Raw genomic sequence first — 27,775 nt, forward strand, 5'->3', positions numbered from 1 at the left:
CTGTGATTATGTCCTGTACATTAAACTTTTGATATGATTCTACTTTACTGTAGCGCATGCACTCTTTAGCGCTGGCGAGCGTGCCCACCTGCCCAACAGCATTCCAGTGGATTTCAACGCGTGTTTATTTGTGCTGTTACAGTACTGGTGCTCAGGGTGACCAAAAAGGACGAAAGACTGGCATTACAGAGATAATTTCTCCCATTTCACATCATTTATCAAACAAGTCTTGTTGAATATGATAAAAACCATTTCCATAGCAGGTTTGTTGAGAAGCATAATGGATTGCTGCTCAAAATGTTCTTGATTGTTACTTGGACATCGCTGTGCGAGATATAATGCTGAAATGAAAGACTTTCTTTGTTCTTCACCAAATTACAAACACCATCTAGCTTGACCACATTTAATTTAAATCCCATTGAGCAGGGGAAGTGCAAGCGCTAAAGCGTGTGTGCGACTTACCTCCCGTTGTTCTGACTGTGGAGGGTAACTAAGCCTGAGTATGCCCAATTAGGACTAAATTTGCTTTATACTTATGTGTTATTATTGGCTTTCTATGCTACATTAAAGAAAACAAACAATTAGCCCCCCTGTTTACTATAGAGACATATACATTTTTTAAAGTTCTCCATTCTTTATGTAGAAAACACAAGAAGCAGACCAGGCAGGCACTGGCATGGATGGACGTGGATGTGGAGGTGCTGTAAACCGTGTTCGTGTTTGTAAGCTGTAAATCTCTTCACAGCTCGCTGAACTGGCAGAGGAGGGAAAGGTGTGATGGATGGAGAGAGGATTGGGAGAAGAGGAGATGGTTAGGATAAGGTCATGTGTTCCACAAACACCAGTTGGGGAAAGAAACAGCTGACTCGGGGGCAATAAGTGGAAGCGTGGTACTTTGTTTATGGTGGGGAAAGCAGAACTGGGAATGCAATTTGTAAAATGTCCACAGTGTTGACAGAAAAATGAAACGGAAACTTGTTGCAGAAAAATGCAGATGACACAAAGACATGTTTTATGTCTGAGATGATTAATGGTTCAGGGTCTTTGGGCTATTGTTGTTATTCTATATTTGAACCGAAAAAAATAAAATAATTTTAGAAAAACTTGTTTTAAATCATACATCATAAAATATCTGCTGAACAAAAGAAAGAAGAGAGCAGAGATGAGTCACAAGAATCTGCAGTCAAATACGTTCCAGAAATCTGTTTGTCTTTTTGATGAAAATAACGAGCTAAAGAGTCGAAAGCAGATGTTTTTAAAACTGCGAGGTCAAGTGAGAGTTAAAGAGGGGGCACAGAGGGAAATATGTGAGGCAACGATACTGTGTGAGGTGAGAGTGACAGGTTTGTGTTGTGACACACACCTCATTAATGAGGTAGGCCTACTAACCATTCCCGCCCGATTAGCTTCAGATATCATATTAACTTATTATAACTCACAACAATCTGCAAACGTACCCTTTAAAAGCAGATGAATATAAACGCATCCTGATGCTGAAACCACTACAAAGGCTGGAGCAGCTGATTGAAACACAACTTCTGTAAGACATGTGACACAGACATCCTTCTGATCGTAGAGACTAAACAGCTGCATGAGAGGCTGCTTCAGGGGCTATTATCTCTTTTATGTGTCCTTATTTGTCTCTCTCACTTTTTCTTTTTCAAACACGCAGAGACTGATACCTTAATAAACAGAGAAAAACAGTAAAAATCCACTTGCAGGACAGAGAGTCCAGGACAGATTTGGCTCTGGGCCTGACGACAATTCAGAGACACGGGCCAGTGCTCCAGAAAAATGTGGCAGGAATGGAAAAAAAACTCACGTCTGTAATAATATCAACATCCTTAAATGCCCCTGAGTACACCAGGCTTGTTTGTACAATGTCAGAACTCTGGACTGTTTTATGTGAAAATATAATGTCTTTCTTATTAGGATCATTCAGGTACAGAGGCAGAGACATTTTTGAACGTAATACTCAAATAATGATATTTTCAGGTTTATTTTGTTATTGTTGTTTTTACATGAGCCCTGTTGCTCATATGACTATTGCTCTTCTTTTTGGTGGCTTCTTATAATGGTATTAAAGTGCATGAGGGATGTACTTTTTAGAAAGTAGAAGGTAAGCACAGGTAAGCAGATGTGACACCAGCATTTAAAAGCACAAATTGAACCTATAAATGTGGGTGGAACAATCGTTTAAAGGAACAAACAGAACATTGAAAAGGACAAAGAACTTGAGCAGATTGATAATTCCCCTCCTAATAGTGCGATACTGATTTAATGTGTCCCGTCTATCAATATTCATTTCTCATTAGACGCCCTGAGCGATGCTGCCAAGTGGAACCAGAGAGCAACTCGCAGGAGAAAAAGACGAGACAACGAGCATCCATCCATCTGCGACACAAATGAGTATCAAACGCAACCATATGTTCTCTGGAAGAGTTTGTTTTTATTGACCAGTTAGTCGTGTTCCCGTGCATCACATTCATCTAGAAACACTCCACATCTGCTAATGTCCTTGCTCATAGACAGCATTTGCAAATACAGCAATATATAAGTTAGACTGCATGCCAGAAAAATTAAAATCGCAACTGCTGTATGCATGAGTGTGCGTTTGGAATAAAAATAATGTTTGCCAAGCATGACGGGCACCTTGACTGAATCCCCCAGACGGATGAAACTCACACCATAATGCTGATGACACAGGGCCTCCCATGCCAGCTGGCAGGGGCCCATCTCAATCTGTACTCATTGAGGAAGAAGATGTCACTACCCAAGGTCTGCTCATTTCAGTTTCACCTGACACACGCACACATGCACACACGCGCGCACGCACACACACACACACCCCAATGAACACTAATGTTAAACCAACTACGACTGCAAATAAAAATGTGTGCAGACATGAAAGAACAAAATCATACACTCAGAGTCACAAACATGCATGTTATGACATGAGACACAATAAAATAGAACTTCCCTAAGGAGAAATTGTCTTGTGCATTACAATAAACATACCTACACAGCCATATAGACCCTCAGCTCACGAGACGAGACGATACACGATACACGACACACGATACACGATACACGATACACGATACATGATACACGATATTATGTTCACGAGACGAGATGAGATTTTAACACTATTTTTAACTTTCAATATTTTCTTGATTTTGATTTCAGCAGAGAGCTGTGGTGGTGCTGCAAGTGTCTTCGCATCGTGCACGTGTTAACCAGTGTAGCCTAGGATGCTCACGCCGGTAAAGTGCCAACGCTGTGACTATAACTTGCAGCCTGATGTTAAAGAAGCTGCAGGGCTCACATGTTACGTGTTTGTGTTACGGTGCTGACAGCACTATCTTCTTACAGTGCTCACTGCTTACATATTGTTTGTGTCTTAGCTGTCACTGTTGCCATTTCCACTCACATGTTAATATCGTGAGACCACTTTTCACCTCGATGAGAAATATCGTCACAATTTAATATTGCAAGATTTTAGTGGGACGATATCTCGTCACACCCCTACTCTCTAAACCTTGTGTGGACAGGGTTTGTGGGCAGGTAAGCCTGGAAGACACGGTGAACCAAGACACCACAGGAAGCAAGCAAAAAGCAAAACATGTATAAGAGGTAAATGGAAGAATAACAGGACAAAGAAATAACACATTTCATTCTCTTTCTGAATGCTTTACTTTGAGTTGAGGACACAGTTGGTAAAATATTCAGTTTGGAGTAGTTTGGCCTTATCATAAGTCAGCAATTTTAGCAACGTGATGATTAGCGTGTGTGTGTGTGTGTGTGTGTGTGTGTGTGTGTGTCTGTGTGTATTAGTAATGGGTCAATATGTATGTCTGTCTGTACAGTGCCTTGTTGAGTGTGTGTGTGTGTGTGTGTGTGTGTGTGTGTGTGTGTGTGTGTGTGTGCGTGTGTGTGTGTATTAGTAATAGGTCAATATGTTTGTCTGTCTGTACAGTGCCTTGTTGAGTGTGTGTGTGTGTGTGTGTGTGTGTGTGTGTGTGTGTGTGTGTGTGTGTGTGTGTGTGTGTGTGTGTGTGTGTGTGTGTGTGTGTGTGTGTGTGTGTGTGTGTGTGTGTGTGTGTGAATTCTAAAAAATGCGTCTACAGCAAGTGCCTCTGCGGTGTGTATATTTGTACCAATCAAGTGTGTGTCCATGTTCAGTGTCTGTATTCAGCAGTGTGTTTGTGTGCGTGTATCTGTAGTTTTTCCCTGACTCAGCTGTTCGAGTGATCCAGAGATCAAAGTGCAGCGAGTTAGACGAACACTGCAGTGAAGTTTCAGCAGCTGATGAATAAACATGAGGAGGGACATTTATGCAAAGCACACATACACACATTTCTTTTAAGAACAGCGGACAACACATAAACACTGCTGCTGCGCACTTGCCTACTGAATCTTAATATAAGTGCAGGGGGTGAACACAGACACACACACACTGTAAAGGGTCGACATACAATCATTTAGTGCACACTGGTATATTTTTTCAATAAAAGGTCAAAGAAAGTAAAACCAAAAACATGCTACACATACTGTAGACACATAATAATGATGTGCCTGTGTGTGTGTGTGTGTGTGTGTGTGTGTGTGTGTGTGTGTGTGTGTGTGTGGGAGTGTGAGTGTGTGTGTGTGTGTATTTCATCAACTGGGACTTAGCCCCTGCCTGTTTGACTTCGCACAGGGTAATCCTGCATTTATGAAAGACACACACAAATACTCACACATACTCACAGTGTCCTTACACACCCTCACTGTTTGAAACCCATCCTAGATAAACCGACACACACCGGCCAAAATGAAGGCACACACACTGCAGGAGCCACATAAATGCACATATGAAAGCGCATGAGAGAGCAAACACACTCTCTGTTCCACCCCATAGGGAGCAGAAGCCTTTGGCAAACAGTCTACTGATGGATAAAGTGTTATGGACTTCAGCAACAAATAGCAGGTTAAATTCCAGCCAGACCAAACAATAGACATATTATGCTACAGGGGATAAAAAGAGAGAGAAGAAAAAGTTGAAAAAAAAAACAGGTGTAGAAATCGGTAACTCTCTGCATGTCTGAAGTAAAGCAAAGACAACTAAACATCTATTGTTGCAAAGTGTTGCGGAGATGTTAATTTCTCAACCCACTACCTGAGAGTGACGGAATATCAGATAAAAATATATATGCTGGTTTTCATTTTTTCAACAAACATAAACATTTCTGATAAGGATCCCTTGAATTTGTATTTTATGATTGTGATCAAGATATTTCCTGCGCGGGACATAGTTGAAAAATGAGCTCCTCTGTGCTCTCAAGTGGACAAACTATGTAACAGTAGTCTCTGTAACAATAGTCTTGCATTGCCAGACCTACGGTATATCCAAAGCGCTGGAGAATAGTCTGGCTGCACGAGTTAACTTTTCTGCTAAGCTAGCTGTGATGCATGATGCATATAGGCCTACTCTTGCGTTTCTAGGGGACACAACTATGTCGTGGCAGGTGTGTTGCTCAGGACCCAGGGAAGTGTAGAGTTAAGTGTAAAGTTGTTTGGTTGAGTTCTTGGGAAAGTTGCAAGACTACCGGAGGCCAAGCAATCGGCACCAACAGGCACCTTTTGAATGCACATTGCACTCACAAGTTCAAATTATCATAAACTGACCAGCTATCATGAATGCGTATTAATTAAGAATATGGAATTATTAGTCACTCATTTCCAAACAAACGTTATAATCAATTCAATATAGTGGTAGTAAATACATTTCTATCCATATGTGCCACCTTTATGATGCACTATTATGGCGTAACCAAAGGAACACTAAAATGACATTGCTTTATATGTATCAAGATGACTAATGTCAGACCGCCTATATGGTCTAAAAGAACTGGTTAGCTGGTTGCTAGCTGCCTGAAAAAAAGGACACTGGATTTTCTGATTGTTTCACGGTGGTTACGTTCAAAGCCTTGTGCTCTGTGCATCGTTATCTGACGCTGAGGGTAAGGGGCGTGACAAATTGGCAGTTTGGAATCAGAGAGCTGCTTACCCTGCAGGCTGTTATTGGCTGGGGGTGAAACACCTACATGGGGTGGGTGCCTCTTTGCTGACACCCACAAACGTCCCGCACTGATGAAAATAAGAAGAAAACAGTAAGGCAGAGGGCACGGCCTTTGAAGATACACACACCACTACACACGTGAGTCATAAGTGATGATTATAAGGGATTACTAATATTATATTATCATTATCCAAAAGCAATGTATTAGCTAATACATTGCTTTTGGATAATGATAATATAATATTAATTATTTATATTTTACCTCTCATTTTCATTGCATAGTGAAAGACAAAATGATATACACATTATCACAATGTCACACACACACACACACACACACACACACACACACACACACACACACACACACACACACACACACACACACACACACACACACACACACACACACACACACACACAGAGTGTGTAAATCACTGAGCAGTGTAATGACAGGTGTATCCAGGACAGCATCCCAATTGCTTTGACTAATGAAAGAGCATCCCATCTCTTATCAATGAATTATGCATTGCACGTATTACAAAACGCTCCACTGCATAGATTATTAAACCAAACACACACACTCTGCCTACATGTATAGACACACATGCTGATACAAACATAAAAAATGCTGAACTGAACAAAAAACTAAAAGGTTAAAAAAAACACCAAAAAAACTCACACAAACAACAAAATACTGTATGTGCTTAATGAAGGATGGATATCAAATATTATCGCTTGGTGAAATATGAATGTTTTGCACCAATTCAGCCAGAATAGAACTTTAGCATCCGCTAACTGCTTATATCCTGAATAGAAAATGGAAAGAAAGGTCCCCTACTGAATGGTCTAGTTCAGGGGTTTTCTACGTCTGAGACTATGAGCGCCCCCTCAGACAAAGCTTGGGGAAAGGCAAGGCATTCAACAATTGAGCCAAGATGGCCTAATATTGCTGTTTGACATGACTTCAGACTAAATCAAATACATATTTTTAAAAAGTCTGTCCTAAGGAATTTATTAGTTTCTGACTTTTGGAAAGTAGGAAAACAGTACTTTCTCATAACTGTGTCTCTGAGCTCTCTTTAGGTTAATCGCACACATTTCGGCTATTCTATGAGATCTTCTTTTGATAAGTAATTCAATTTTTTTCAATGAGCCTTCCCTGTAACTGCAACTGTGGTCTAGTTTCATTCTAATTGAGCATGAGCTGTCTGTGAGACAAAACTCTGAGAGATGGTAAGGGATGTGAAATCTCCTGAGTCCTTGCAAAAGCCTTAGAAAAGTTGGGCAGGTGGCCACTGAACTGAGAGATACTGTCCATCACAACTTCATTTGGATTTTCAAATACTGACTTTTGCAGTATCTTTATCATGACGAACGTGATGACATAAAAGCATTATCTAACTGAAGCGCTGTGATTGTACAGTGAGGAGGAGACTATTGTGCACGGCCTTTAATCTTGGAGAGAGCCGAGTTCTCACGTTCTAACTAGATGTTCTGTTTATATCCTGTCTGGGTCTGAAATTAGCACCCGCCACCTGCAAATGCAGGTAAATTGTTGGCAGTGATGTGTAAAATTGTCAGGCCATCTGCCATTTTGGTGGACAGAGAAAATGACAACAGGAAGCCATGTTCAGTAAGTTAAGTGTGTGATTTAAAATGTTTGAAAGTCACTTGCAAACAACAGCAACAACAATTCTAAAGTAGCGTTGACTGTGACTTTACTACTTATGTAATGTCTTTTGTGTATAATTTGCATAATTTTTTAAAATTAAATGATGTCTAAACAATCTAACCGTCATTCCTTTTAGCAATGATTTTTAAAGTGAAAGATTTCGGAGTGGCAGACAAAAAAAAAGACATTGACAGGGAGTGAAAGTTTCAGACCCTGCCTAAGGGTCTTTGCACTTATCAGTAAAAAAAAACAAAAAAAAAACACTTCTACTCACCAACTATATGCATTACTAATAGTATTAGTTTTGTATTAGTAAAAATATTATTAAATTGTTAAGTACATGGTTGAAAAAAGCTAGGGTTATGTTTTCTCTTATGTAATTTAAGGCCTGAGGAGAACTGTGGAAGATGAGTGTGGAGCCTGACCTGAGGTGAGTTCCACTTACAGATGTTCATTAATCAAGAAGTTAATGGTGAGGCCATTACCTGCTGACAGAAGAAGATTTCAATCAGAGCGGAGGGAGAATACCTCAAATGATTTGTGTGAAAAGAGACGACGTTTTAAGTACTCACATTTTACAGCAGGAGGCCCTACCACTTTGAACATTTCTATTTAGGTTATCAGATCAAATCAGACAAACAAGCAGCATGTCGTGTGTCTGTTATTAAGGTTCTTGGACCGAAAGCAGCCCATTTATGGACTACACTGAAAATTAGACAGGACGCAACAACAGCTGCAACATGCCACTAAAAAAGGCAAGCCAGCTAGCTGAACTAAGCTAACGTGACATTATCATGGACTGTGGATGTAATGTTGACATTTATTTCTGTTGGTTATCTTGTTTGTGATTGGTATGAATGAGTGTATTCTTAATGGAGGATGTTAAACAAACAACCAGATGTTCCACTAGTTTTTGCTCTGCCCGCCTTTTGGCTGCTTATATCATCAACCGAAACAGTTGACTGTAAGTTAACACATATGCAGTCAGACAATGTCAGACGACTGGATAATCTACAGGACTTCCTTTAAACATTGTATAGATGAAATGAAAAGCAGTTTTAAGCATCAAAGCAGTCTGCAACGTGCATCATGTAAGCAGCTTCATCTGCACATCTGCACTGAAGTATTTTTATGAGAGTTCAGGGGCGAATTTATTGGCTTTCAGTAGTTTTAACAGATGGCCAAGGTGGGCTGAGTTTGAAAAAGGCCAAATATGTTGAGATGTTAAAAGCTATATAGATATGAGAGGCTTTGAGCAGAGAAAACATGAACTATGGGTTAAGTGAATGGATTCTGTTTGTAATAATAAAGGAATCATAACATTGGGAAATGCTAAAAAGACAGAGAGGTAAGCCAGGTTCAAGGTGTTTAATTGTGTTTACACTGTTTAGAGAAAGTGAACGTTTTCTGTGTATCGGTAAAAGCTCTGACTTTGAGTTCAGGGAGTGAATTAACATTTGAGTAAAGCTGAAAAGAGACGACTCACTGACCTACAGTTTACAGACTTTAGGCTATTTGAACTTGGCAGGGTCATGTTAGACTTCATTGTGTGTGAAGTTTGGAGTGAACTGAGTTTAAAAGAGCACATGCATGTTTGAGTGATGGTGATGAGATGACAACTTTATTCTAAAACAAGTGAAAAACACAAGTTCATACATGATTTGAAGATGTCTCTCATATTTTTAAAAGAGCTGTACTCAACATTCAGAACATTAATGTAGCAGCAAAAAAAGATTTGCTATATAAATATAATGTAGAGTATTGGCGTCCTGAGCAGAGAGAAGTCCCAATCCCTCTGTGTGGTTGTGATCAGCATTTCTCTATCGTTTATTTTGATAGCCGGTCCAGCCGCGTGTGCATGTGAGAGCCTTGTAGATTAGTAATTTTCATGCAGCATACTTGTTACCAATACTTGAGTAGAATCCTACTTTTACTCTGCAACATTTGCATTTTCATACGAGTCATTTAATGCGCTACTTTTATTTATTATTTTATCCATTTGTGATCTGTTAAGATGTTGGCGTTCTGCAGCTACGAACTCACATCAAAGAGGCATGACTGAAACTACAGCAGGATGAACGTTAGCAGCTAGCAGCTAATATTTACAGAGGAATTAACAGCGCACAGTGCAGCACTGGTCTGAAGTCAGTACATCAGAGAACCACATTGACACTGAGCTGGAGGTGGAGCTGTGTCATCGAAGTCCGTCCGTACACTCACCTGACCAAGCAAGTCGTTCACAGCTGTCAATCACAACGTTTAGCCCCATTTTCATTTTCATTTTCAGGCTCAACAGAAAAATGAACCATTGAATAAACATTAGCAGAACTACCTCAAATAACAGAAGCCATCTCTTGGAAAAAATATTTGAAATATACTTCAAGTGATTATTGCAGACAAAATTGTTTTCTCAAACTTTAGACAGTTCCCTCCAGAGCCACAGGCAAGTAAACAGATTTGTATGTGTACATTCAGAGGAGTGTCCCTTCAATACTATCGATAACTCACTGAACTATCTTTAACCTCTTCCATCATCCATCTCGATAAAGGCCCTCTCGAACTCTCCCAGAGCATATCAGATAATCAAGACGCAGGAATGATGCACATAAACAAACAAGACTCTACCTTCAATTATCGCACATTTTCTAAGCCAACAGGTTATTTACACTTGCATCATCTCGTAACCACAACAACACACAGCAGCACCAACAATGAGGTCATGAGATATCGCTCTATCTCAAAGAGGAGGGGGTTTGCAGCTGTCTTGTCCTTTTGTTAGTGTAAAGAGTGCCATGCTAAAAGCCTAAACTGTAACTGGGAGCCAAGAAATCCCCTCCCTATATTATCCTGCATGGCACTGGTACAAAAGTAGCTTAGGACGCAGCATGGGAACAGGGAGATAGATAAACGTGGCAGAAGAAAGATGGAAATGAGCCAAATGGATGGAGGAGAGATGAAAGAGGTTTGTCTGAGTGAGGGAGTTCAGATGACTCTGACAGCTAAAGAAGAGCAAAGAGGGAATATTTTCATGATCTGGTGGGAGCGGTGCGGACTTAGTACAGTAGACAGTACAGCACACGCAATGCCAAAACATGCATAATTATAACGCACATGCAAAGGAAAACTATAATGATGAATACATTAGCTGCACAACATGGTTTAAGAACATTTAAAGTAAGTTTGTCCATTATAAGCTTGTTAGCCAAATTTGCCGAAAATGTCAATCAATTACGAGAAACCAGGCAAAAGAAAATGAGAATGAATGTGCTACAGTGATGCACAAATTAGAATTTGGTTTAAAGAGGGGCTATTATGCTTTTCTGTCTTTTCGGGCCTATAAATTAAAACAAAATTAAAACAACACCAAAGTGTAAAATAATGAAGTACTTGGAGTCTTGTCCACAGTCTTGGTGTTGTTTTGGTGTTTATTTTGGAGGTTAACCTGTTAAAGCTAACCTTAGCACGATTCCGTATATGGTAAGGGGCGTAACATTTCCTGGCACGCAGCATAAACAGTTGACCAATCACAGCAGAGTGGACCAGCCGACCAATCAGAGCACACTGGGCTAGTGTAATAGTCTTCGTAAAAATCTTTGAGGTTTACAAATATGCAGGAAATATGGCATTTGTTTGTGTTTAATTTTTTGTGATTAATTTGAGGACCAATAGGCTCCGTATTGCCCTACACATATCTAATCTTTTCATCTGCCTCTATTTGTTGACTCTTAAGGGCTTCATCGTGATTTTATTGCAATTGCTACTTCCATTTCACGTGATCACATTTCAATCTTATCGCTACACCAACTTTTCCACAAAAAGCATTTGTGCAATGTTTGAGAATTTCGTTTAAATTGAAAATGTGCATAAAAACAAGTGGATGTAGAATCCTAAAAACTTTATTATCTGACAGCAAGGGAATCATTATGGCACTGCAGTAATTTATTTTATCCATCCATATTGAAAATGGGTAAAAATTCTTTCACACTGTTGGACTTCAACAAAAAAAGGACACAAGATGTATAGTTTTGCCGAGCATGCACACACAAACACATAGCTATCACACATCTACATCTACAGAAGCTGAAAGCAAACACAAAACAGACCCCAAAGCCTTTACGGCATCCTCATAACCACCAACACACCCCACCTTCCTCATTACAGGGACAATAGCTCCACCTGTTATAGATGACAAACCCAAAGCCATCATGGTCCCAAACAGCTGCGTTGTAAAACCATGTGAATCCCAGAAACAAACCCACCGTTCTGTTGTGATTCATCAGCAGTTAACAAATGGCAGGGGAAGATTTATCACACACAAAACCAAAAAAGCTGAAGTGAGAGAAAGAGACAAAGGGACAGAGAAGGAATGGATGAGACAGAAAGAATGAGAAAACTAAAAGTGAAAGGTCACAGCACACGTATCGCTGACATAACGGAACGTCCCATCCTTTCCTGGGCGGGGCCCTCGCTGTTCAAACAACTTTTAACAGTCAAAGTCTGAATCAAAAGGGAGATGGTGAAATGCTGCTTCCCCCCATTAACACCTGTGTTCACAGGCTTGTGAATGAACCCCGTGTACACACACCACACACAAATGCTGTTTGGTGGTAAAAACAGGGAGACAAAGAAAATAATGAGGATGGAGGTCAGGAGGAGAATCCAGAGGAGGGGGACAAGTGGAAGACATAATGAGGCGCCACGTTTTAATGAATCGTGTAAAGTCAGACTCTAAAAGAATCATTTTGCGCACCTCCTCTTTCCAAGAGCACACACTCATAAACACGTTACATTTGGCACACACCCCAGAGCGCACAGGTGAAGGTCATATCTCAAAGGTTAGGATGAGAAGAGGGGAGGCTGCCCTTCAGTGGCAGATCTAGAAAATTCTAAATGTGGTGGCAAAGCGGGGGCAAGAGGTCTTGGCAGGGTGGCACGGGAGGACGGTACGCAAGAATCCCCACATGTAAATGGGTGACATGAGTGACATGATGTGTGGATGCTACTGTACTGCAATGTATATGGAAAGAGAATAAAAACCTACCACGTGGTCCAGGGGGAATTGCAGCAGGCCTAGGACCCTCTTCCTCTCCGTCACCGTCTTTTGCCTGGTGGTCACTCCCTACCTCTGTCCTACTTTGTGAATCTGCAGCAGCCTCCTCTTCATCCCTCACATCCTCTTCCACTCTTCACTTATTTCCTACACTTTCCTTTTCATTGTTCTGCTCTCTCCAGCTACTCTTGCCTGCAATAGTCAAGATGTGAAGAGCTCCTGTTATCCTTGTATTACGTTACACTGTAGGGACAAAGCTAATAAGTGTAACAAATATAACATCATAAGAGATCTATCACACGCACATATCAGTTATGTTTAGACTTCTCTTTACTGATCCTTTGGGATGACCGCGGCAAGGAAATTGAATTTACAGCAGCTTACAAAAACACAAGGGAGGTATAAAAAAAAAACAATACAGTATAGGATAACCAATAAACTCTTAGCTAAATAAATACAGAAAGAATAGAGTATATACAGTAAACAAACTCTATATGAGGTAGAGGTAAGAACACAGGTAAAATAAAATCTACGGAAAATGAAATCAGATAAGTTAAATGTAGATGAAGTGTATCAGATAAAATATGTATGACTGTATAGGACAGAAACGAGCAGTAAGATTAAATTATTGCACCTAAATGGTGGATAAAGTTAAGATAAGTGTCCAGGTATGTAGGAGTAGAGTATTAATTAGAGAGTTTAGACTAATGTATGCTATTGTATTTGTTATTTCCCCAGTGTGACAGTAAATGATGTCCCCTGGTTTTCATTTGTGCAGCGTCATTGCTGTGATATCTGACAGTAGGTGGTTTTATGGGACTGATTAGCTCATCAAATCAAAATGACTGCTCTCCTAGCTAGCACTGTGCAGTCTGTTGTAACGTGGCGCACGCGAAACAGCGACCCTCTGTTAACGTTATGGACTGAAACAGACAGGTTTAAATATATTGTAACTAACTAACTAACCAAAGGGCAACGTGCTCTTACAGTACACGAGTGAGCGACTTCACGTTTGGCTGAATAACACACACACTGTTAGTGCTGAGGCTGAATCACCTTCAGCAAACATGACATTCATTACAGATGTGACTTTCAGTCAAACTGGAGTGTTTCAACTTGAGCAGGGGAAACTAACCTCACCTTCAGATGCTCCACTCTTTCCACCGCAGCAGAGTCGCTGTGGGAGCCGGACCGTGAACGCCGCTCGGCGCCTTTGATGCAGGGCCGTAGCTGAGTGGGTCAGGGGCCGAAGATTATATTTACAATTATTCACTTTTGGCCGATTTATTGTTTGTTTCAATGCTTTGAAAAGTTTGTGGACATAGTGGCAGTTTTTTTTTTACAAGTACAGTTTTAAGAACACAAAAGTTAGCTGGGGGGGGGGGGGCCTCTATAATGGGGGGCACCTGCCCCCTGTAGATCGGCACCTGCTGCCCTTACATAGTGTGGAGAGATGCCGATTTTGGAACTTTCAATGGCTGAGAATTTGAGTTATTTACCTTATAAAACCAATTTCTGTTTTTAAACTCGTTTTTTTAGTTTTCTTTATTCTATGGACTTTAAAGCATTGGACTCCAACAGTACAGTACATTACTTTCTCAACCCCATAACATGATGAGGACTTAAAGGCCATTTCCTCTTGCAGGACAGCTCAGAGGAGTAAAGCTCAGTCAGTCAGTTTGGAGCCCTCAAGCAATAGTTTCCACTATTGACCCTATCGGGCACATTCACTTACACAAAATCAACCTCCAACAAACTGATTCTAATTCTTCACATTATATATATATATATAAAGTATGTACGCAGCTGCAACCTTTTCCTATGTATTACCTTACCTGCAAACTGCAGGGAATTTGCTGTCTTGCTAAGAGTTAAATGAGAAGACGTCATAGTTGTACGGTAAACATGCAAGTCAGCTTCACACAAACATTGGAAACAGTGGGAGTTTTGTCATCACTGTGAGGCTGCCAGACAAACGGACACTCCAGGAAGTTGCTGCATGAAATTATCATAACACATAAGCCCCTGTGAAAAAAACAGAACCTTTGTGCTAAGCTAAACGGCTAGCTTCATATTTAGCATATAAACATGAGAGTGGTATAAATGTTCTTTTAACTCTTGGCAATAAAGTGTATTTTCTGAAATGTCAAACTATGCATTTAATTCAACGGTGATAACAGTTTGTTCCAAAGCACTAACTAGACTACCAAATGTGTTTTTGTGGATATTCATGGGGCTATATAGTAGCTAATGCTTTTGGTGATCAACACCAGGACAAAGTTTCCATTTGTAAGAGAAAAAAAAGACACAAAATCTAATTTGCACATTGCTTTAATATCTTCCAGGCACATTCATATTGGAACATGTTCCATGAGCTTCCCTCTAGCGCCATCCTCAGGTCAAAGTGTCTTAAAAGGAAGATTTGCCATGAAATTGCTGAGTAAATTCATGCTCCTTTCAGAGTGAAGCCTTTATTAACTGATGTGTGTTTGTAGGACAATGTAACCTAACCTGGCTCTCTCCTGTTATACTGTATTCAGCTCTTTTCCATCGTCCTCTGCCGTGCTGTTCTACTTTTCTTTGTCTTTGTTTGCAGCACGCTAGAGAGGGGAAGCACCAGAACAAACCAACTCCAAAAGACTCTTTGTCCCTCAGCGTTAGAAAACACATTTGCACTCTTTCCTCCCTTTGTCTGTCTACCTCCTACATACACCCAGCATGAGCATGAGTCTTTCCCCTGTCTTCAGCTTTCAACAATGCCTCATCTCTGTGCCCCGGCCCACACACCAGAATACCACGACGGGACGCCGTGAACTTCTCCCTCTATATGGCTCTCTCATTGTTTGGAACACCCAGTTGCTGGCTGTCTCACTCCTCTTTTCTTTATCTTTGGCTTCCTCATCAAAAGTTTCTCAATCTCCATCCTATTCTCCCTCCATCTTTCAAATTGGTGACCTCACCCGACACCCACATTACGGTGACTTCATCGGGCAGCAGCTGCAGTCAAGGCCGCAGAGCAAAGTGTTGGTGGAGGGGACAATTAACATCGGCGCTGCGTCTGGGGCACCGGGGTGAGACTGCTGAGAGGAAACTTCTGGAAGATATCAACCAACTCACTGTCTCATCTCGGGCGCTTGCTTTTTCAAAATCCGCATCTGTGAATTGCATTTGTCACCAGCATCAGCTGAAGAGTTCCCACTTGTGTTGTCTGGGAAGTGAGAGTGGTGGGACCGCTCAAGGACACTGTCAAGTCCCAACAAATCCACCCACATAATGTCCTCACATTTGGTCCTTATTCTTTTAGCAACAACAGGAGGACAGGGTTTGTTAGTGAAAATATAGCTCTGAGATGTAGCCTGCTGAGTGCTAAAGAATTATTTTGAAATCAGTTATGTTGACCACAGAATGTGTGGGAAGTCCATGATAAAGAAGTCCAGAAATGTGGGAAAGACCTGCCCAGTTCCAAACAGAGGAAAGACGAGGTAAACGAGTGTCCGTTGAGATCAACAAGAATCAGATATTTTTTCTCCAGAAATCTCCACAAACAAGAAATTCAGAATGAGAGAAACAGACAGGAAGAGGCTGCTCTGTCAGATTTGTCTATAACTGTGAACTTGAAAGGTTACAGTAGATTATTTGTCCGGGCAGCCCTGTGAGGAAGGTGGTCGAGAGCCTAAATGAAAGGCTCCGGATAAGGTTTCAAGTGGTTTGGTTGTTTTAAAGCTCTGCAGTGGGTCTGTGTGGTTACAGGGCTTTAGATGTCGCACTTTTAAACCTGACTCTATCACTGGGTCTCTGGGGTTTTCCCTCCTTTCCCTTTTTTGGAGAAATCTAAAGCGAGTGATGATACGGCCACTAAGAGGGTCTAACTCACATGGAACCGAGCTACTCATTTTAATATGCCGTCAATCTAATGCATGCAGAGTGATTCTTCTATTTTACATTATATTTTGTTACAGCGATCCCAAACAGTCTTTTAGCCGTATGTATCACAAGGCTGATTTGATAAAAATGTTAAATTATTATTGGAATAAATGTTCAGAGAAAAGGAAACATGGTAATACTGACAGAGACTGCCACCTGCTGTACATTGTAGGAAATTACATTTACTTTGCCAGTATGCTCTGTCTATTTTTGTTTGTAGAACAACATTGTAATAATGCAGATGTGGCTCAGTCTTAACAGGCATCAAATCAAGGATTGACCTTGGCGGATGAGTGAGATATAATAACAAGTTGTTGTTTAAGTATATGTGACAGTTCGGGACACTTGTTATACGTAATCAAACGTGACCAAAATCTATTATACAGGTTTGGAGGATTTCGTTTTATTGCATGCTTTGACTGGGAGAATGACAGAATGTGTTTTGTGTTGTTAAAAAGGCAGATGTGTGTTCTTCAAGACTGTCAACTGCTGTGGGAGTGAACTAATTTTGCCCTTTTACAAGGGTGTGTGTGCGTGTTTAGAGATGCTGGTGCAGCCACAGCACCGTGTTGAGGAAGCAGTCGGCCTGCGTGTCCACTCTGGACAGAGAGTGCCCTTCTTCTGGAAACCACAACAATCTGGATGGACAAAAACAATGATGGGCAGAGCTTAGAAAATGCGTCTGATCACAACTATTAGTCTTGATGAGGGTGAGGACAAAATAAGAGGAATGTCTGAGCTGAATGAAAACGCTGTTGTGTTGGATCAGATTGTTCTTTTACCTGACAGGTGAAGCTCTGCTCTTCAGTGCTTTATAGAGCTCCAGACCCTGGTGAGGAGACACTCGCCTGTCTCTGCCCCCCAGCATCAGTAACACTGGAGCCTTGATCTACAAACATATCACAGATAAAATGAAACATGAGAAACATGAAGCGTATGTCTGGCTATGAAAAAGTCCTGTGTCTAGAAAACAAATTCCTGGATTCCCACGTAAATTTGCTATGAACGGTCAAGTCAAAATATCCACTTATACAAAAAAAAATACAAAAACCTAATGGACAAATTGCCATAAAACGGAAAACCTTTTGCTTTTGTATGACCTCTTGTCTATTACACACTGCAGTGCACACTACAATTTCTGGGCCACTGCTAATAATAGCATCATTATGACATTAATGTATGAACTTGAGCTTCTAGTGCAGCTTAAAGTCTTGTTATCAAGGCAGCTTCATACATCGTAGAATAGAAATAACTTCTGATTAAAGAGTGTGTGTGTGTGTGTGTGTGTGTGTGTGTGTGTGTGTGTGTGTGTGTGTGTGTGTCTGACCTGAGCAGCATGTGTGATGGGTGACTTCTCTAACATGGCAGCCAGGGCTTCAGCAGTGGGAATCAAGTCATATGAGTACTGCAGCCCCACACTGGTGTAACGCCTGTAGACACAGAGAGGATCAGAACGTTACGCGTCGCAGTAAAGCGAAAGCTCATGCGTGGATGAGTTGTAGTGTACGTGCGTGTGTCTCACCAGTCTACTATGTCACTGGTACCCAATAAAGTAGCAGCATTAATGACAGGGTTCCTGGCCGCACACGCTCTGTAGAACTCCGGGTACTGACCGACCATGTGACAAGACAGGAAACCTCCGTGAGAACCACCAATCACAGCCAAACGTTTGGGGTCAAGAGTGATGTCCCTCTGGAGTGCGGTGAGCACGGCCGTCTGGGTAAAGACACAAATTACTTTCAGTTCGGAGGGAGCGGTTTGCGGTTTAACACATGACGTTCTTTTTCCTTCACAATCATCACAACTCCAATCCTCAATCTTTGAAATTCTTAAATATTTCACAGATTTTTGTGCCAACATCACTCATTCCAGGACTCTGTGTCAGCTAGTACCTGCACATCTTTTACATCCTGGCTTCCAATCTGACCGATCAGGGACAAAATGCTGTCCTGGCCGAACCCCGTGGATCCCCGGTAGTTCACTAGATAGAGAGACACAGAGAGGGAGAGAGAGAGGGAAGACAGATAACTCAAAAGAGAAAAGGAATAGCCTTTGGGGATTACTGCTTTAGTTTTTAACTGGTTATCACAAAGATAAACAAGATTTTCTTTTTTTGTTTTTAAACATAAAAGACACAGAAATATTTGCAATATTCACTTACTTGCCCAGAGTTAAATGAAAAATATCGATACCACTCTCATATATATGTACTTATATGTAGTTACAGCCAGAGGACATTTAAGTGTGCCAACATATGTGTATGCTGTGTGTATGTGTGTGTGTGTGTGTGTGTGTGTGTGTGTGTGTGTGTGTGTGTGTGTGTGTGTGTGTGTGTGTGTGTGTGTGTGTGTGTGTGTGTGTGTCTGAGATCAACAGATGTGTCTCACCCATGAGCACAGCGAAGCCGAGTTTAGCCAGTCCAGCTGAGGTGCTGTTCCACTCTGCTGGGAACTGGGAGTGGGGGCCACCTGGGGGAGCATAACACATACAAACAAAAACATAATATAAATCAAGCAATATGTTTCAAAAGGAAATGGACATACAGCAATCACGCAGATAACACAGACCATGAATAAAGACGACCAGAGGAATTTTGGCTTCATCGAGGGGACAGGACGGTTTTACCAGGACAGCCCCGAAGTCTAAACCAGCTGATGAAAGAGAGAGGGGGAGAGAGAGAGAGAGAGAGAGCTTCACATCAGAGCAAGTTTCATTTTGAAAGAGTGATCTTTGTATATGATGTGTGTCTCATGCTCACAGTAGTGTGTGTTGTCCTCCTCTGGTGGAGATGTAACATCTAGAACTGTCCAGTGAAAGTCAAAGGTCATGACGGGCGGCTGCAGGGTTCGCCAGGTCACAGCCTCACCAGCTGAAGGGAGGAAGCCCACCCTCTGCGCGCGCACACACACACACGCACACGCACGCACACATGGTCCATAAAACAAAGAAATCGCATTTAGCCCCACTTTTGATCTGACTTTACTTGATGTACAATGCATACAGTATGAGTGAGCATATTCAGTAGCATAATGCTTGGTGTCTCTCATACGTGTGTGTACATGCATGTGCGTGTGTGTGTGTGTGTGTGTGTGTGTGTGTGTGTGTGTGTGTGTGCTTGCATGCAGTCTGACCAGAGTGGGAGGTGTGTTAGGGCTGGAGCAGCAGACGACCATCAGGTCCTTTTGGACTGTCAGCAGCTTCCAGCTGCCATAAACTTTGGGAAGATCAGAGAGACCTGCTGAGGAGAGGAGGTAACAGAAAGAGAGAGGCAATAAGAGAGAGAAAGAAGTGATGACAAAGCCAGAACAAGGTAGAGACACAAAAGAGGGGAATTAAACATAAAGATTGTTTAATTACATTACAACACATTACTTGTGCAGGTCTTGCAGCATTTATGTATCCAAATCACAGATGTAGATGATGTGCAGAAGATGCATTTGAAATAAAAACAATTGTACTTTGAATAGTTTAAATTATTTCAATTGTAAATGCACTTTGCCAGCAAAATTCCGCTCTTGCAATAAAATCTTCACCTGGGCATTTCTTAAAATATAAATTCCAACAAAAAAAATCATTGTTCATTGGTAAGGAAATGTGGTCTTTCAGTTGTGTTTGGTTCTAATTCTGTTAATCAGAAGACAGACTCTGAGTCATCTTCGTTGATTACGTGCTCCTGTGGTGTTTCTGCAACTTTTGACTTTTATTTTGAAATAGGATGTCGGTGGCAACTTTAAGTCTGTTGGCCTTGTCGTACCTTCCTGTTCTCTCATGTGCTCCCGAAGATGAAGATGAGAAGGTGGAGGAGGAGGGAGGGAAAGGGGATCAGGAGGAACAGGAGGCGGAGGAAGCTGAGAGTCAAAATAAGGGGGAGGAACTTGAAGTAGAGGAGAAGGGGGAGGTGGAAGAAAAGGGGAGAGGGGAGTAGGATGGAGACGGGATGCCAGAGAAGAACGAGAGGCATCAGGAGGAGGAGGGGGAGGAAAAGGAGAATATGGAAGAAAAGCAGGAGATGGGGGAGGATGGGGAAGCCAACAGGGCGAAGGAGGAGGTGGAAGCAGAGGAGAGAGGGGAGGAGGAGGGAAAATAAGAGATGGAGATGAGGACAGAAAAGAGGGAGGAGGAGGAGGAAGAGGTGGAGGAGAGGATGGACTCTTACTATCAGAGAGGGAGGTAACTTTGTTTGTTCTTCTATCGACCATAAAAAGATCCTAAGAAAAAGAGAGAATGAGAAGTTAAATTAGACACAAGCGGTGTGTATACGAAGATGTGATGAACAAAAAATAATAATGCCGAAAAATAGTATTGTAGGCATTTTTGTTTAAAGGAAGTGTTCATATTTTAGGAAATATCTAATATCTGCTTTCTGGCTGAGAGTTAGATGAGAAGATGGATATCATTCTCATGTCTGTGTATTGATTATGTGAAGAACTAAGAGTCCAAATGTAACAAAATTCATCTACCAAAACCTCTAAAGCTCACTGATCACCCCCAGTTGTAATCTCTGCGTTTCATCAAGTGTGTAAATATATATCCTTTTACCTTCCAGTTTCTGCAGGCGCTGCTGAACACAACTCTCTGACCGTCTGCAGACCAGCAGCGTGATGGTAGAGCTTCATACACGCCTGCGAACTCACCTGAAACAGAGAAGCATACAAAGAATGAACATTTACATCTCATTTTTGAAGCGTGATGGTAGAGCTTCATACACGCCTTTTACATTTCATTTTTGACATTATTATTTTTTCAATGCTGGTCGTCCACTGATCTCTTTCACTCTTCCTATAGCAGCTCTTTTATCCTGCTTTGTTAACAGTTTCTTATGCTTTTACTGGAATGTTGTTGACAATTTGAGTTAATTCAAGAATTACAAGATTCATAAAACACTGCAAAACTGGACATTAATAACATACATCTGACGCAGGCTTATAACCTATGTTAAAAAACGCATCGCTTTTGACTGAAACTTGACTAAGAATGTGTTCATTTATTTTAAATAATAAAAAAAAATAAAAAAATGTTGCACTTACATCATGCACTCCGTCCGTAAAGAGCACAGTGTAACAATCTGTAACCTACCAGTCTGTGGTCTGTTTACAACATCCAACAAAGTGGATATCTTCCCGCTTTTCAGGTCCAGCTGTGGAGGATTAACATGCTCTTAATTAACTGTTAACAGAAGGAAACACACACAGACACACAAATACACGCACACAAACAAACAGTGTACCTGCTGCAGACTGAGGCACTGGTTATGAGGACCAAACACTTGACCATGCAGGTAGATCAGTGTGGACCCGTCTGGACTCAGCCTGGGGCAGGACACCGACAGGTTGTCCCCAGACAGACACTCTGGTTTGGACGAAGGAAAAGTACAGGCAGTGGTAGAATGTAACTAAGTAGATTTACTCAAGAACATATTTAGGTACTTATGCTTTAGTATTTCTGTCATTAACAAGAGACAATGTGCTCACCACAGTTCCCATCCAGGTCGAGCTTGAATAACGCTGATCTGAAGCAGAATTTTAAGAGGAAGAGGCACAAAATGAAACTGCGAACTGTAATTCCCACTGTTTAGTTTGAGCCCTGCTATACAAATAAACTATATGTATACACTACTCAATAGCCTGATGTTTAACATTGTCTCTGCTTTTTCTGCTCATTTGCTGATGTTTTCCATTTTCTTTTTCAAACAACATACTGTAATAATAACGATAATTGACATATTTTTTCGTTTCTTTGTTTTCTGTTTATTTTGGTGCTTAGGTTACTGTTCTTTTTCAGGCTGAATCAGAAAACAAACCCATCTAACCTGCGGTTGGAGCAAAACTTCAGCCCAAGTCTGAAGGGTTCGTGGTACCAACCAACAAAAACCACCGACTGACTGCCGGGAGCCCACAGAGCCTGGACGACGACGACGACAAAACACACACACGCACGCACGCACGCACGCACGCACGCACGCACGCACGCACACACACACACACACACACACACACACACACACACACACACACACACACACACACACACACACACACACACACACACACACACACACACACACACACACACACACACACACACACACACACACACACACACACACACACACACACACACACACACACACACACACACACACACACACACACACACACACACACACACACACAAACACTGTATTATTAAACTTGTCAATCAATCTGTACAGGCACTTTGACACAAGTGGAACGCGTCCGAACAACGTCCACACACTAAAGGTCGAGTGATCTCATTTTGACTTTATTCTCAGCAGAGACCTGGACCAGCCGTAGCAGCAGGTCTCTGTCCTCACCTGTCCAGGTGAGACATCAGGCGGGATGCCCTGCAGCACGCTGACGGAGCCGCTCTGCATATTCACCACGCAGATTGTCGGAAGGCTCTTATTGGTCAGAGCCTCGCCCCAGTCTTCACAGTACACACTCTTGTCCTGTTGGAGCACAAAAACAAACACAAGCATAAGTGACGTGTACACATTTACACTTTTCTGTGTTGTTAAGACAATGTAATTTTGGTTGTTCACTTGAAAATCATATCCAATATGGTGTGTGTGTGGGTGTTACCTTCCTGCATGCAGATCCCCCTTCATGTGTTACTTCTGATGAGTTTTTGCTCTTCTCGGCCACATACAGCAGTTTGTTCTCACATTCCGACCATGAGAGACAGCCAAATTGGGCTGGAAACACACACACACACACACACACACACACACACACACACACACACACACACACACACACACACACACACACACACACACACACACACACACACACACACACACACACACACACACACACACACACACACACACACACACACACACACACACACACACACACACACACACACACACACACACACACACACAAATAAGTGTTTACATGAACGCACAACTATACAAGGGTGCAACAGAATGGTGGAAAACACTGTAAGTCGACGTGACTGGGCCAGTGGTGCGCTTAGTCATTTATTTGTTGCTGGGGGAAGCAAGAAAAGACTTCCAACATCCATCTCACCGTCATCGTACACTCTGCCGTGTTTGTTGAGAGCAGTCAGGTTGAGGCATTTCCTGAGGCCATGGCGGTCCCATATCTGAACAGCAACAACCATAAATAACAAGAGTCTGAGCAAAATACTCATTGATCTCACAGAGGATACTGCAGTTTATTTTTTCTCACCTCCAGGAGCTGGTGGCCACTTGTCTCCCTGACAACAGCCCTCAGGCCTCGAATGGGAGAGACTCCATTCAGTAACCTGAAGAGCAGATTTTGGCTTCAGTTAAAGAGAAACTGAAAAGCAATGTTTCACTGCACTCTGAGGTTAAAGGTTTGATCTGCCTGTAACCTGCAGCAAGGTGAGAATTTAAAGGTATACTGTGGAGGTTGGTCGACTGGTGTTAAGAAACAGACAGCGTTCAAAGTTCCTCTCCTTCCTGAGAGGGAGAGAGAGAGAGAGAGAGAGAGAGAGAGAGAGAGAGAGAGAGAGAGAGAGAGAGAGAGAGAGAGAGAGAGAGAGCGCAATGGTGGGCGAGCTAGAGATGGAATGAAGAGAGGGAGCAGCGCTCGTAAGAACAAAGCCGTGAATCAGAAGAATTTAACTTTATCTTCTGATTAGAACTTAACTGCCGTGAAACAAAGTGCAAATAAACAAACACACAACATATTGCTGTGTGTTTTTATGTTCTTAAGTGTTTCCCCTGCTCCTCATCGCTCCCCTGCTGTGCTCTGAGTGCGGTCCTTATCCTACAGCTGGGGCACACACCGGCGAGAAGCAATGACATGCCAAAGCATAACTCCTAAACTCAGGCAAAACAAAACACAAGACGTGTAATGAAAAAGCTAAGGTACCCGAGAATAAGCTGCACACCCAGCAAGCTGTTTTTGGAAGGGGGGTTACACACTCACACAGGGCCAAAAGGCTCTTTGTTGATGCCCATAAACGCCCAAAATACAGCAAAATATGAAGTAAATGGAAAATCCAGGCAGAGGGCATGCTCTCTGCAGATACAGACACCACCACAAACTTTTAGTGGGTTATAAATGATAACTCAGAGGGATTACTTTTATATTAGTTTATACGCTGTTTTTTTTTTTTTAGGATAATCCTGCATCTGGGAACCGAGTCCCCTGCTGCGAGGATAGAAGTCAGAGTGGATCAATGAACACACCAATCGGAGACAGCGTTCAGAAACGGAAACTTTAGGAGGAGTTCGTTAAAGTATGACACATGCAAAAGTGTAAAAATGGCCATAAAATTAAAAATGGCCGACTTCCTATTGAGTTTAGGATATCGCTCCAAGAGTCACCAACCTAACAAACTTCTCGCCATATTGAGTGTGTGTCTGTGTGTGTACTCACTCTCCAGACACAGGTACACAGGGTCCCGGAGGGAGGACGGTCCTGATGCTCTTGTGGTCGTTGCTGTCTGTGATCAGAGTCCACTGCTGTGAGTAGCGAAGTCTGGAGCCTCGGACCAGGTCACTCTGACTCCACTCTGAAAATGTGGACACAGGGACATTATTTGACATATTATTTATGACACATTATTTGTCCACACCTGTGTGATACAAATGTGTCAACACGCAAGCCCAAGAGCCAAACTCTTCATCTCAACCTTGTGTGTGTGAATCTATTTTACGATCTTGGCCAGAAAATGCAAACTACCACGACCATGATTTGTTGATCCAATAGAAGTTAATAGGATTTGTGGGACTTGCTTGACACTTGGACCAAATGATGAGTTACATGTCTTTAGAGGCGATGATTGTCCTTCCCTGGCCTGAACTCACAATCCAATATAATGTACAACATCCAATAAACAACAGTCAGGTTGAATGGTATTCTTCCAGAGAAACAGATGGCTTTATTCTGTAAACCTTCTTAAACCCTTAAGACAAGATCCCTCTTGTCAGCAGCAGAGCGCCTTTGATCGGCAGGTTGTCACGAGGTCCAAAGACATGGTGAAGGTCATAGTCGTTCCCACAGGGGTTTTTCTTCATGCTGGGTGGTTGAAATCTAAGCAAATAGGATCTCCTTAATTGTTATTATCTACCAGTTGATTCAGGTTAACATGCGTATAAGAGGAGAGAGAGAAAGCAAGATGGCTAGATGGGCAACTACCAGACTGTCTAGATAATCTGACTTGGGCATTCATCATTCCTAGAGGATGATTTCCGGTCACTTATAGACCCATGAACTAACATTTATAAACAAATAGCAACGGGCTGAATGGAGTTTACTGTGGATGATTAACCATTCCCGTTTTAGAACCTGTGAGTTGTCTTCTTGTGCCATCATCAGTTCATAGTGTCAGATTTGCACAAAATCGATCTCTTGGGCAAACCTGGGCATTAAACTTGACATTAATGACCCCATTCCTCAAGTGGCACCCTCAGGACATGTTTGGTACGGCTCAAAGAATAGTGATGTAATTTGCTCTGTTGTTTATCCCTTTAAACATTTTCATAGACTGTACTCTGATGAATTTTGCAGACTCTAGGGGTCGTTGGAAAAGCATTGACGTATGTGTCTCGTCTGTCTTTAACAGCAAAGTGAACAGTTCTTGTTTTCCATAATAGCCTGCTCTTTGTTAAAATGAGTATACTGTGTTTTTTTGGTTTTACAAAGCACAAGTCATGTGTTCTTCATATTAGTGCTGATCATTTTCCACTTCATCAGATTTCAGAGGGTTTTTTTTTCTTATTTTTCAGGCAGCCATCGATTTTCATTAGCTAGCCAGTAAAAAAACACATACACTTCAGGACAGTTGAAGTTGAAGAGTTGTGTGATCCATCCCAGTGATGTACTATCATTGAGTCAGAGGCGGATTAATGCACAGGCTGGCCTAGGCTGCATCCTAGGGGCCCCATTAGTGCAGGGGCCCGAGATTGGCCAGACTATTTTATTTAATTTTTTTATTATTTACCTCGCTGGGAAATAAATAACTTTCCTTCTATTGGGGCTCTTGGAAACATTTAGAAAATTAAGTCACTGATTGGATAGATATGGGACACATTTACCCAATCAGCTGCCATCATGTGGCAGTTTTGCTGTCAAATGATACATCACTCACTGTTACTACACAGTATTGCGGCAAAATGTCAGAAAGGAAATGCGATAGCGCAGCACGAAAAAGAAAACACAACTGAAAGAACAATGGGACCAAGATCTACGAAGGAAAATCCCTAAATTTTTCAAGGTTGCTGACTCTTCTTGTCTTCTACCTGGGGTTTTTCTGATAAATCATGATTAATAATGTGGGGGGCCCTAACAAACAGTAGCCCTGGGGCCCCTGACCGCCTTTATCCGCCACTGATGAGTGAGAGAGTGCGTGAGTCCACCAGAAGCTCACCAGCAGTCACGGTGAACGTCCGGAGCTCTGGGAGCTGCTCTTCACTCACATGAGCGGAAAGAGGCGCAGGGAGGCCGCTGACCTCTCCGTACACCCCGGTGACTTGTCCGGGGTCCATCGGTCTGCTACAGCACACACACACACACACACACACACACACAGAGCTCACACCAACTATCACACTTGCACGAGCAGCTCACACAAGTGCTAACTCATGCAATGAGCAGTAACGTTAAACCGTTAACAGCTGCTCGGACGGTTCAAATAGTCGCGGGACTCGGTGTGCTGCAGCTCCGTTCATGAGTTTCTCCGTGATACTCTTGTCAATGGTTTGATCGCCTCCCGTGCACTTGATTCAACAATTCACAGCAATGATTTTTACTCTGCCAGCGCCTCCATGTTGTATTCATGAATGGACGATACCACTTGGTTTAGTTTAGAGGGGTGTCATCTAGAGAAGTGACCGCACGGGGGCAGCAGAGCCTAAAACATACTGTAAATATTAACACAAATTGTGATATCATAGCGTATTTCTTGAACATTTAATAACCAGCAGCATTCAAAAATGTGATGTACGTTGCTCGTGCTCATTTCTACATATTATCACATTGTGTATTAGCATTTATTTATTTTATTTCAGATCCAGGCCTCCCTAAATTCTATAAATAAC

The 27,775-nt window shown here is 41.9% G+C and overlaps 1 protein-coding gene across 2 annotated transcripts; it reads right to left on the reverse strand.

The window, feature by feature from the left end:
- Nucleotides 1-17,086: 17,086 nt before the first annotated feature.
- Nucleotides 17,087-27,421, reverse strand: LOC310951927 (acylamino-acid-releasing enzyme). Of its 2 annotated transcripts, none has more exons than XM_083920411.1 (21): nt 27,106-27,421; nt 25,113-25,248; nt 23,934-24,009; nt 23,772-23,847; nt 23,316-23,428; nt 23,048-23,182; nt 22,523-22,614; nt 22,185-22,222; nt 21,941-22,062; nt 21,790-21,850; nt 21,253-21,347; nt 20,870-20,921; nt 19,845-19,948; nt 19,472-19,604; nt 19,281-19,364; nt 19,101-19,181; nt 18,606-18,694; nt 18,236-18,429; nt 18,041-18,143; nt 17,496-17,602; nt 17,087-17,351 (listed from the first exon to the last, which is right to left on the reverse strand). In XM_083920411.1, the coding sequence occupies exons 1-21, from the start codon at nt 27,221-27,223 to the stop codon at nt 17,252-17,254; spliced, it is 2,109 nt and encodes a 702-aa protein (XP_083776537.1). In that variant the 5' UTR covers nt 27,224-27,421; the 3' UTR covers nt 17,087-17,251. The 2 variants fall into 2 exon arrangements, with proteins under 2 accessions (XP_083776537.1, XP_083776536.1); XM_083920410.1 differs by having other exon boundaries at nt 19,845-19,951.
- Nucleotides 27,422-27,775: the final 354 nt, after the last annotated feature.

This window comes from Echiichthys vipera (assembly GCF_963691815.1).
Source record: "Echiichthys vipera genome assembly, chromosome: 9".
Classification (NCBI taxonomy): domain Eukaryota; kingdom Metazoa; phylum Chordata; class Actinopteri; order Perciformes; family Trachinidae; genus Echiichthys; species Echiichthys vipera.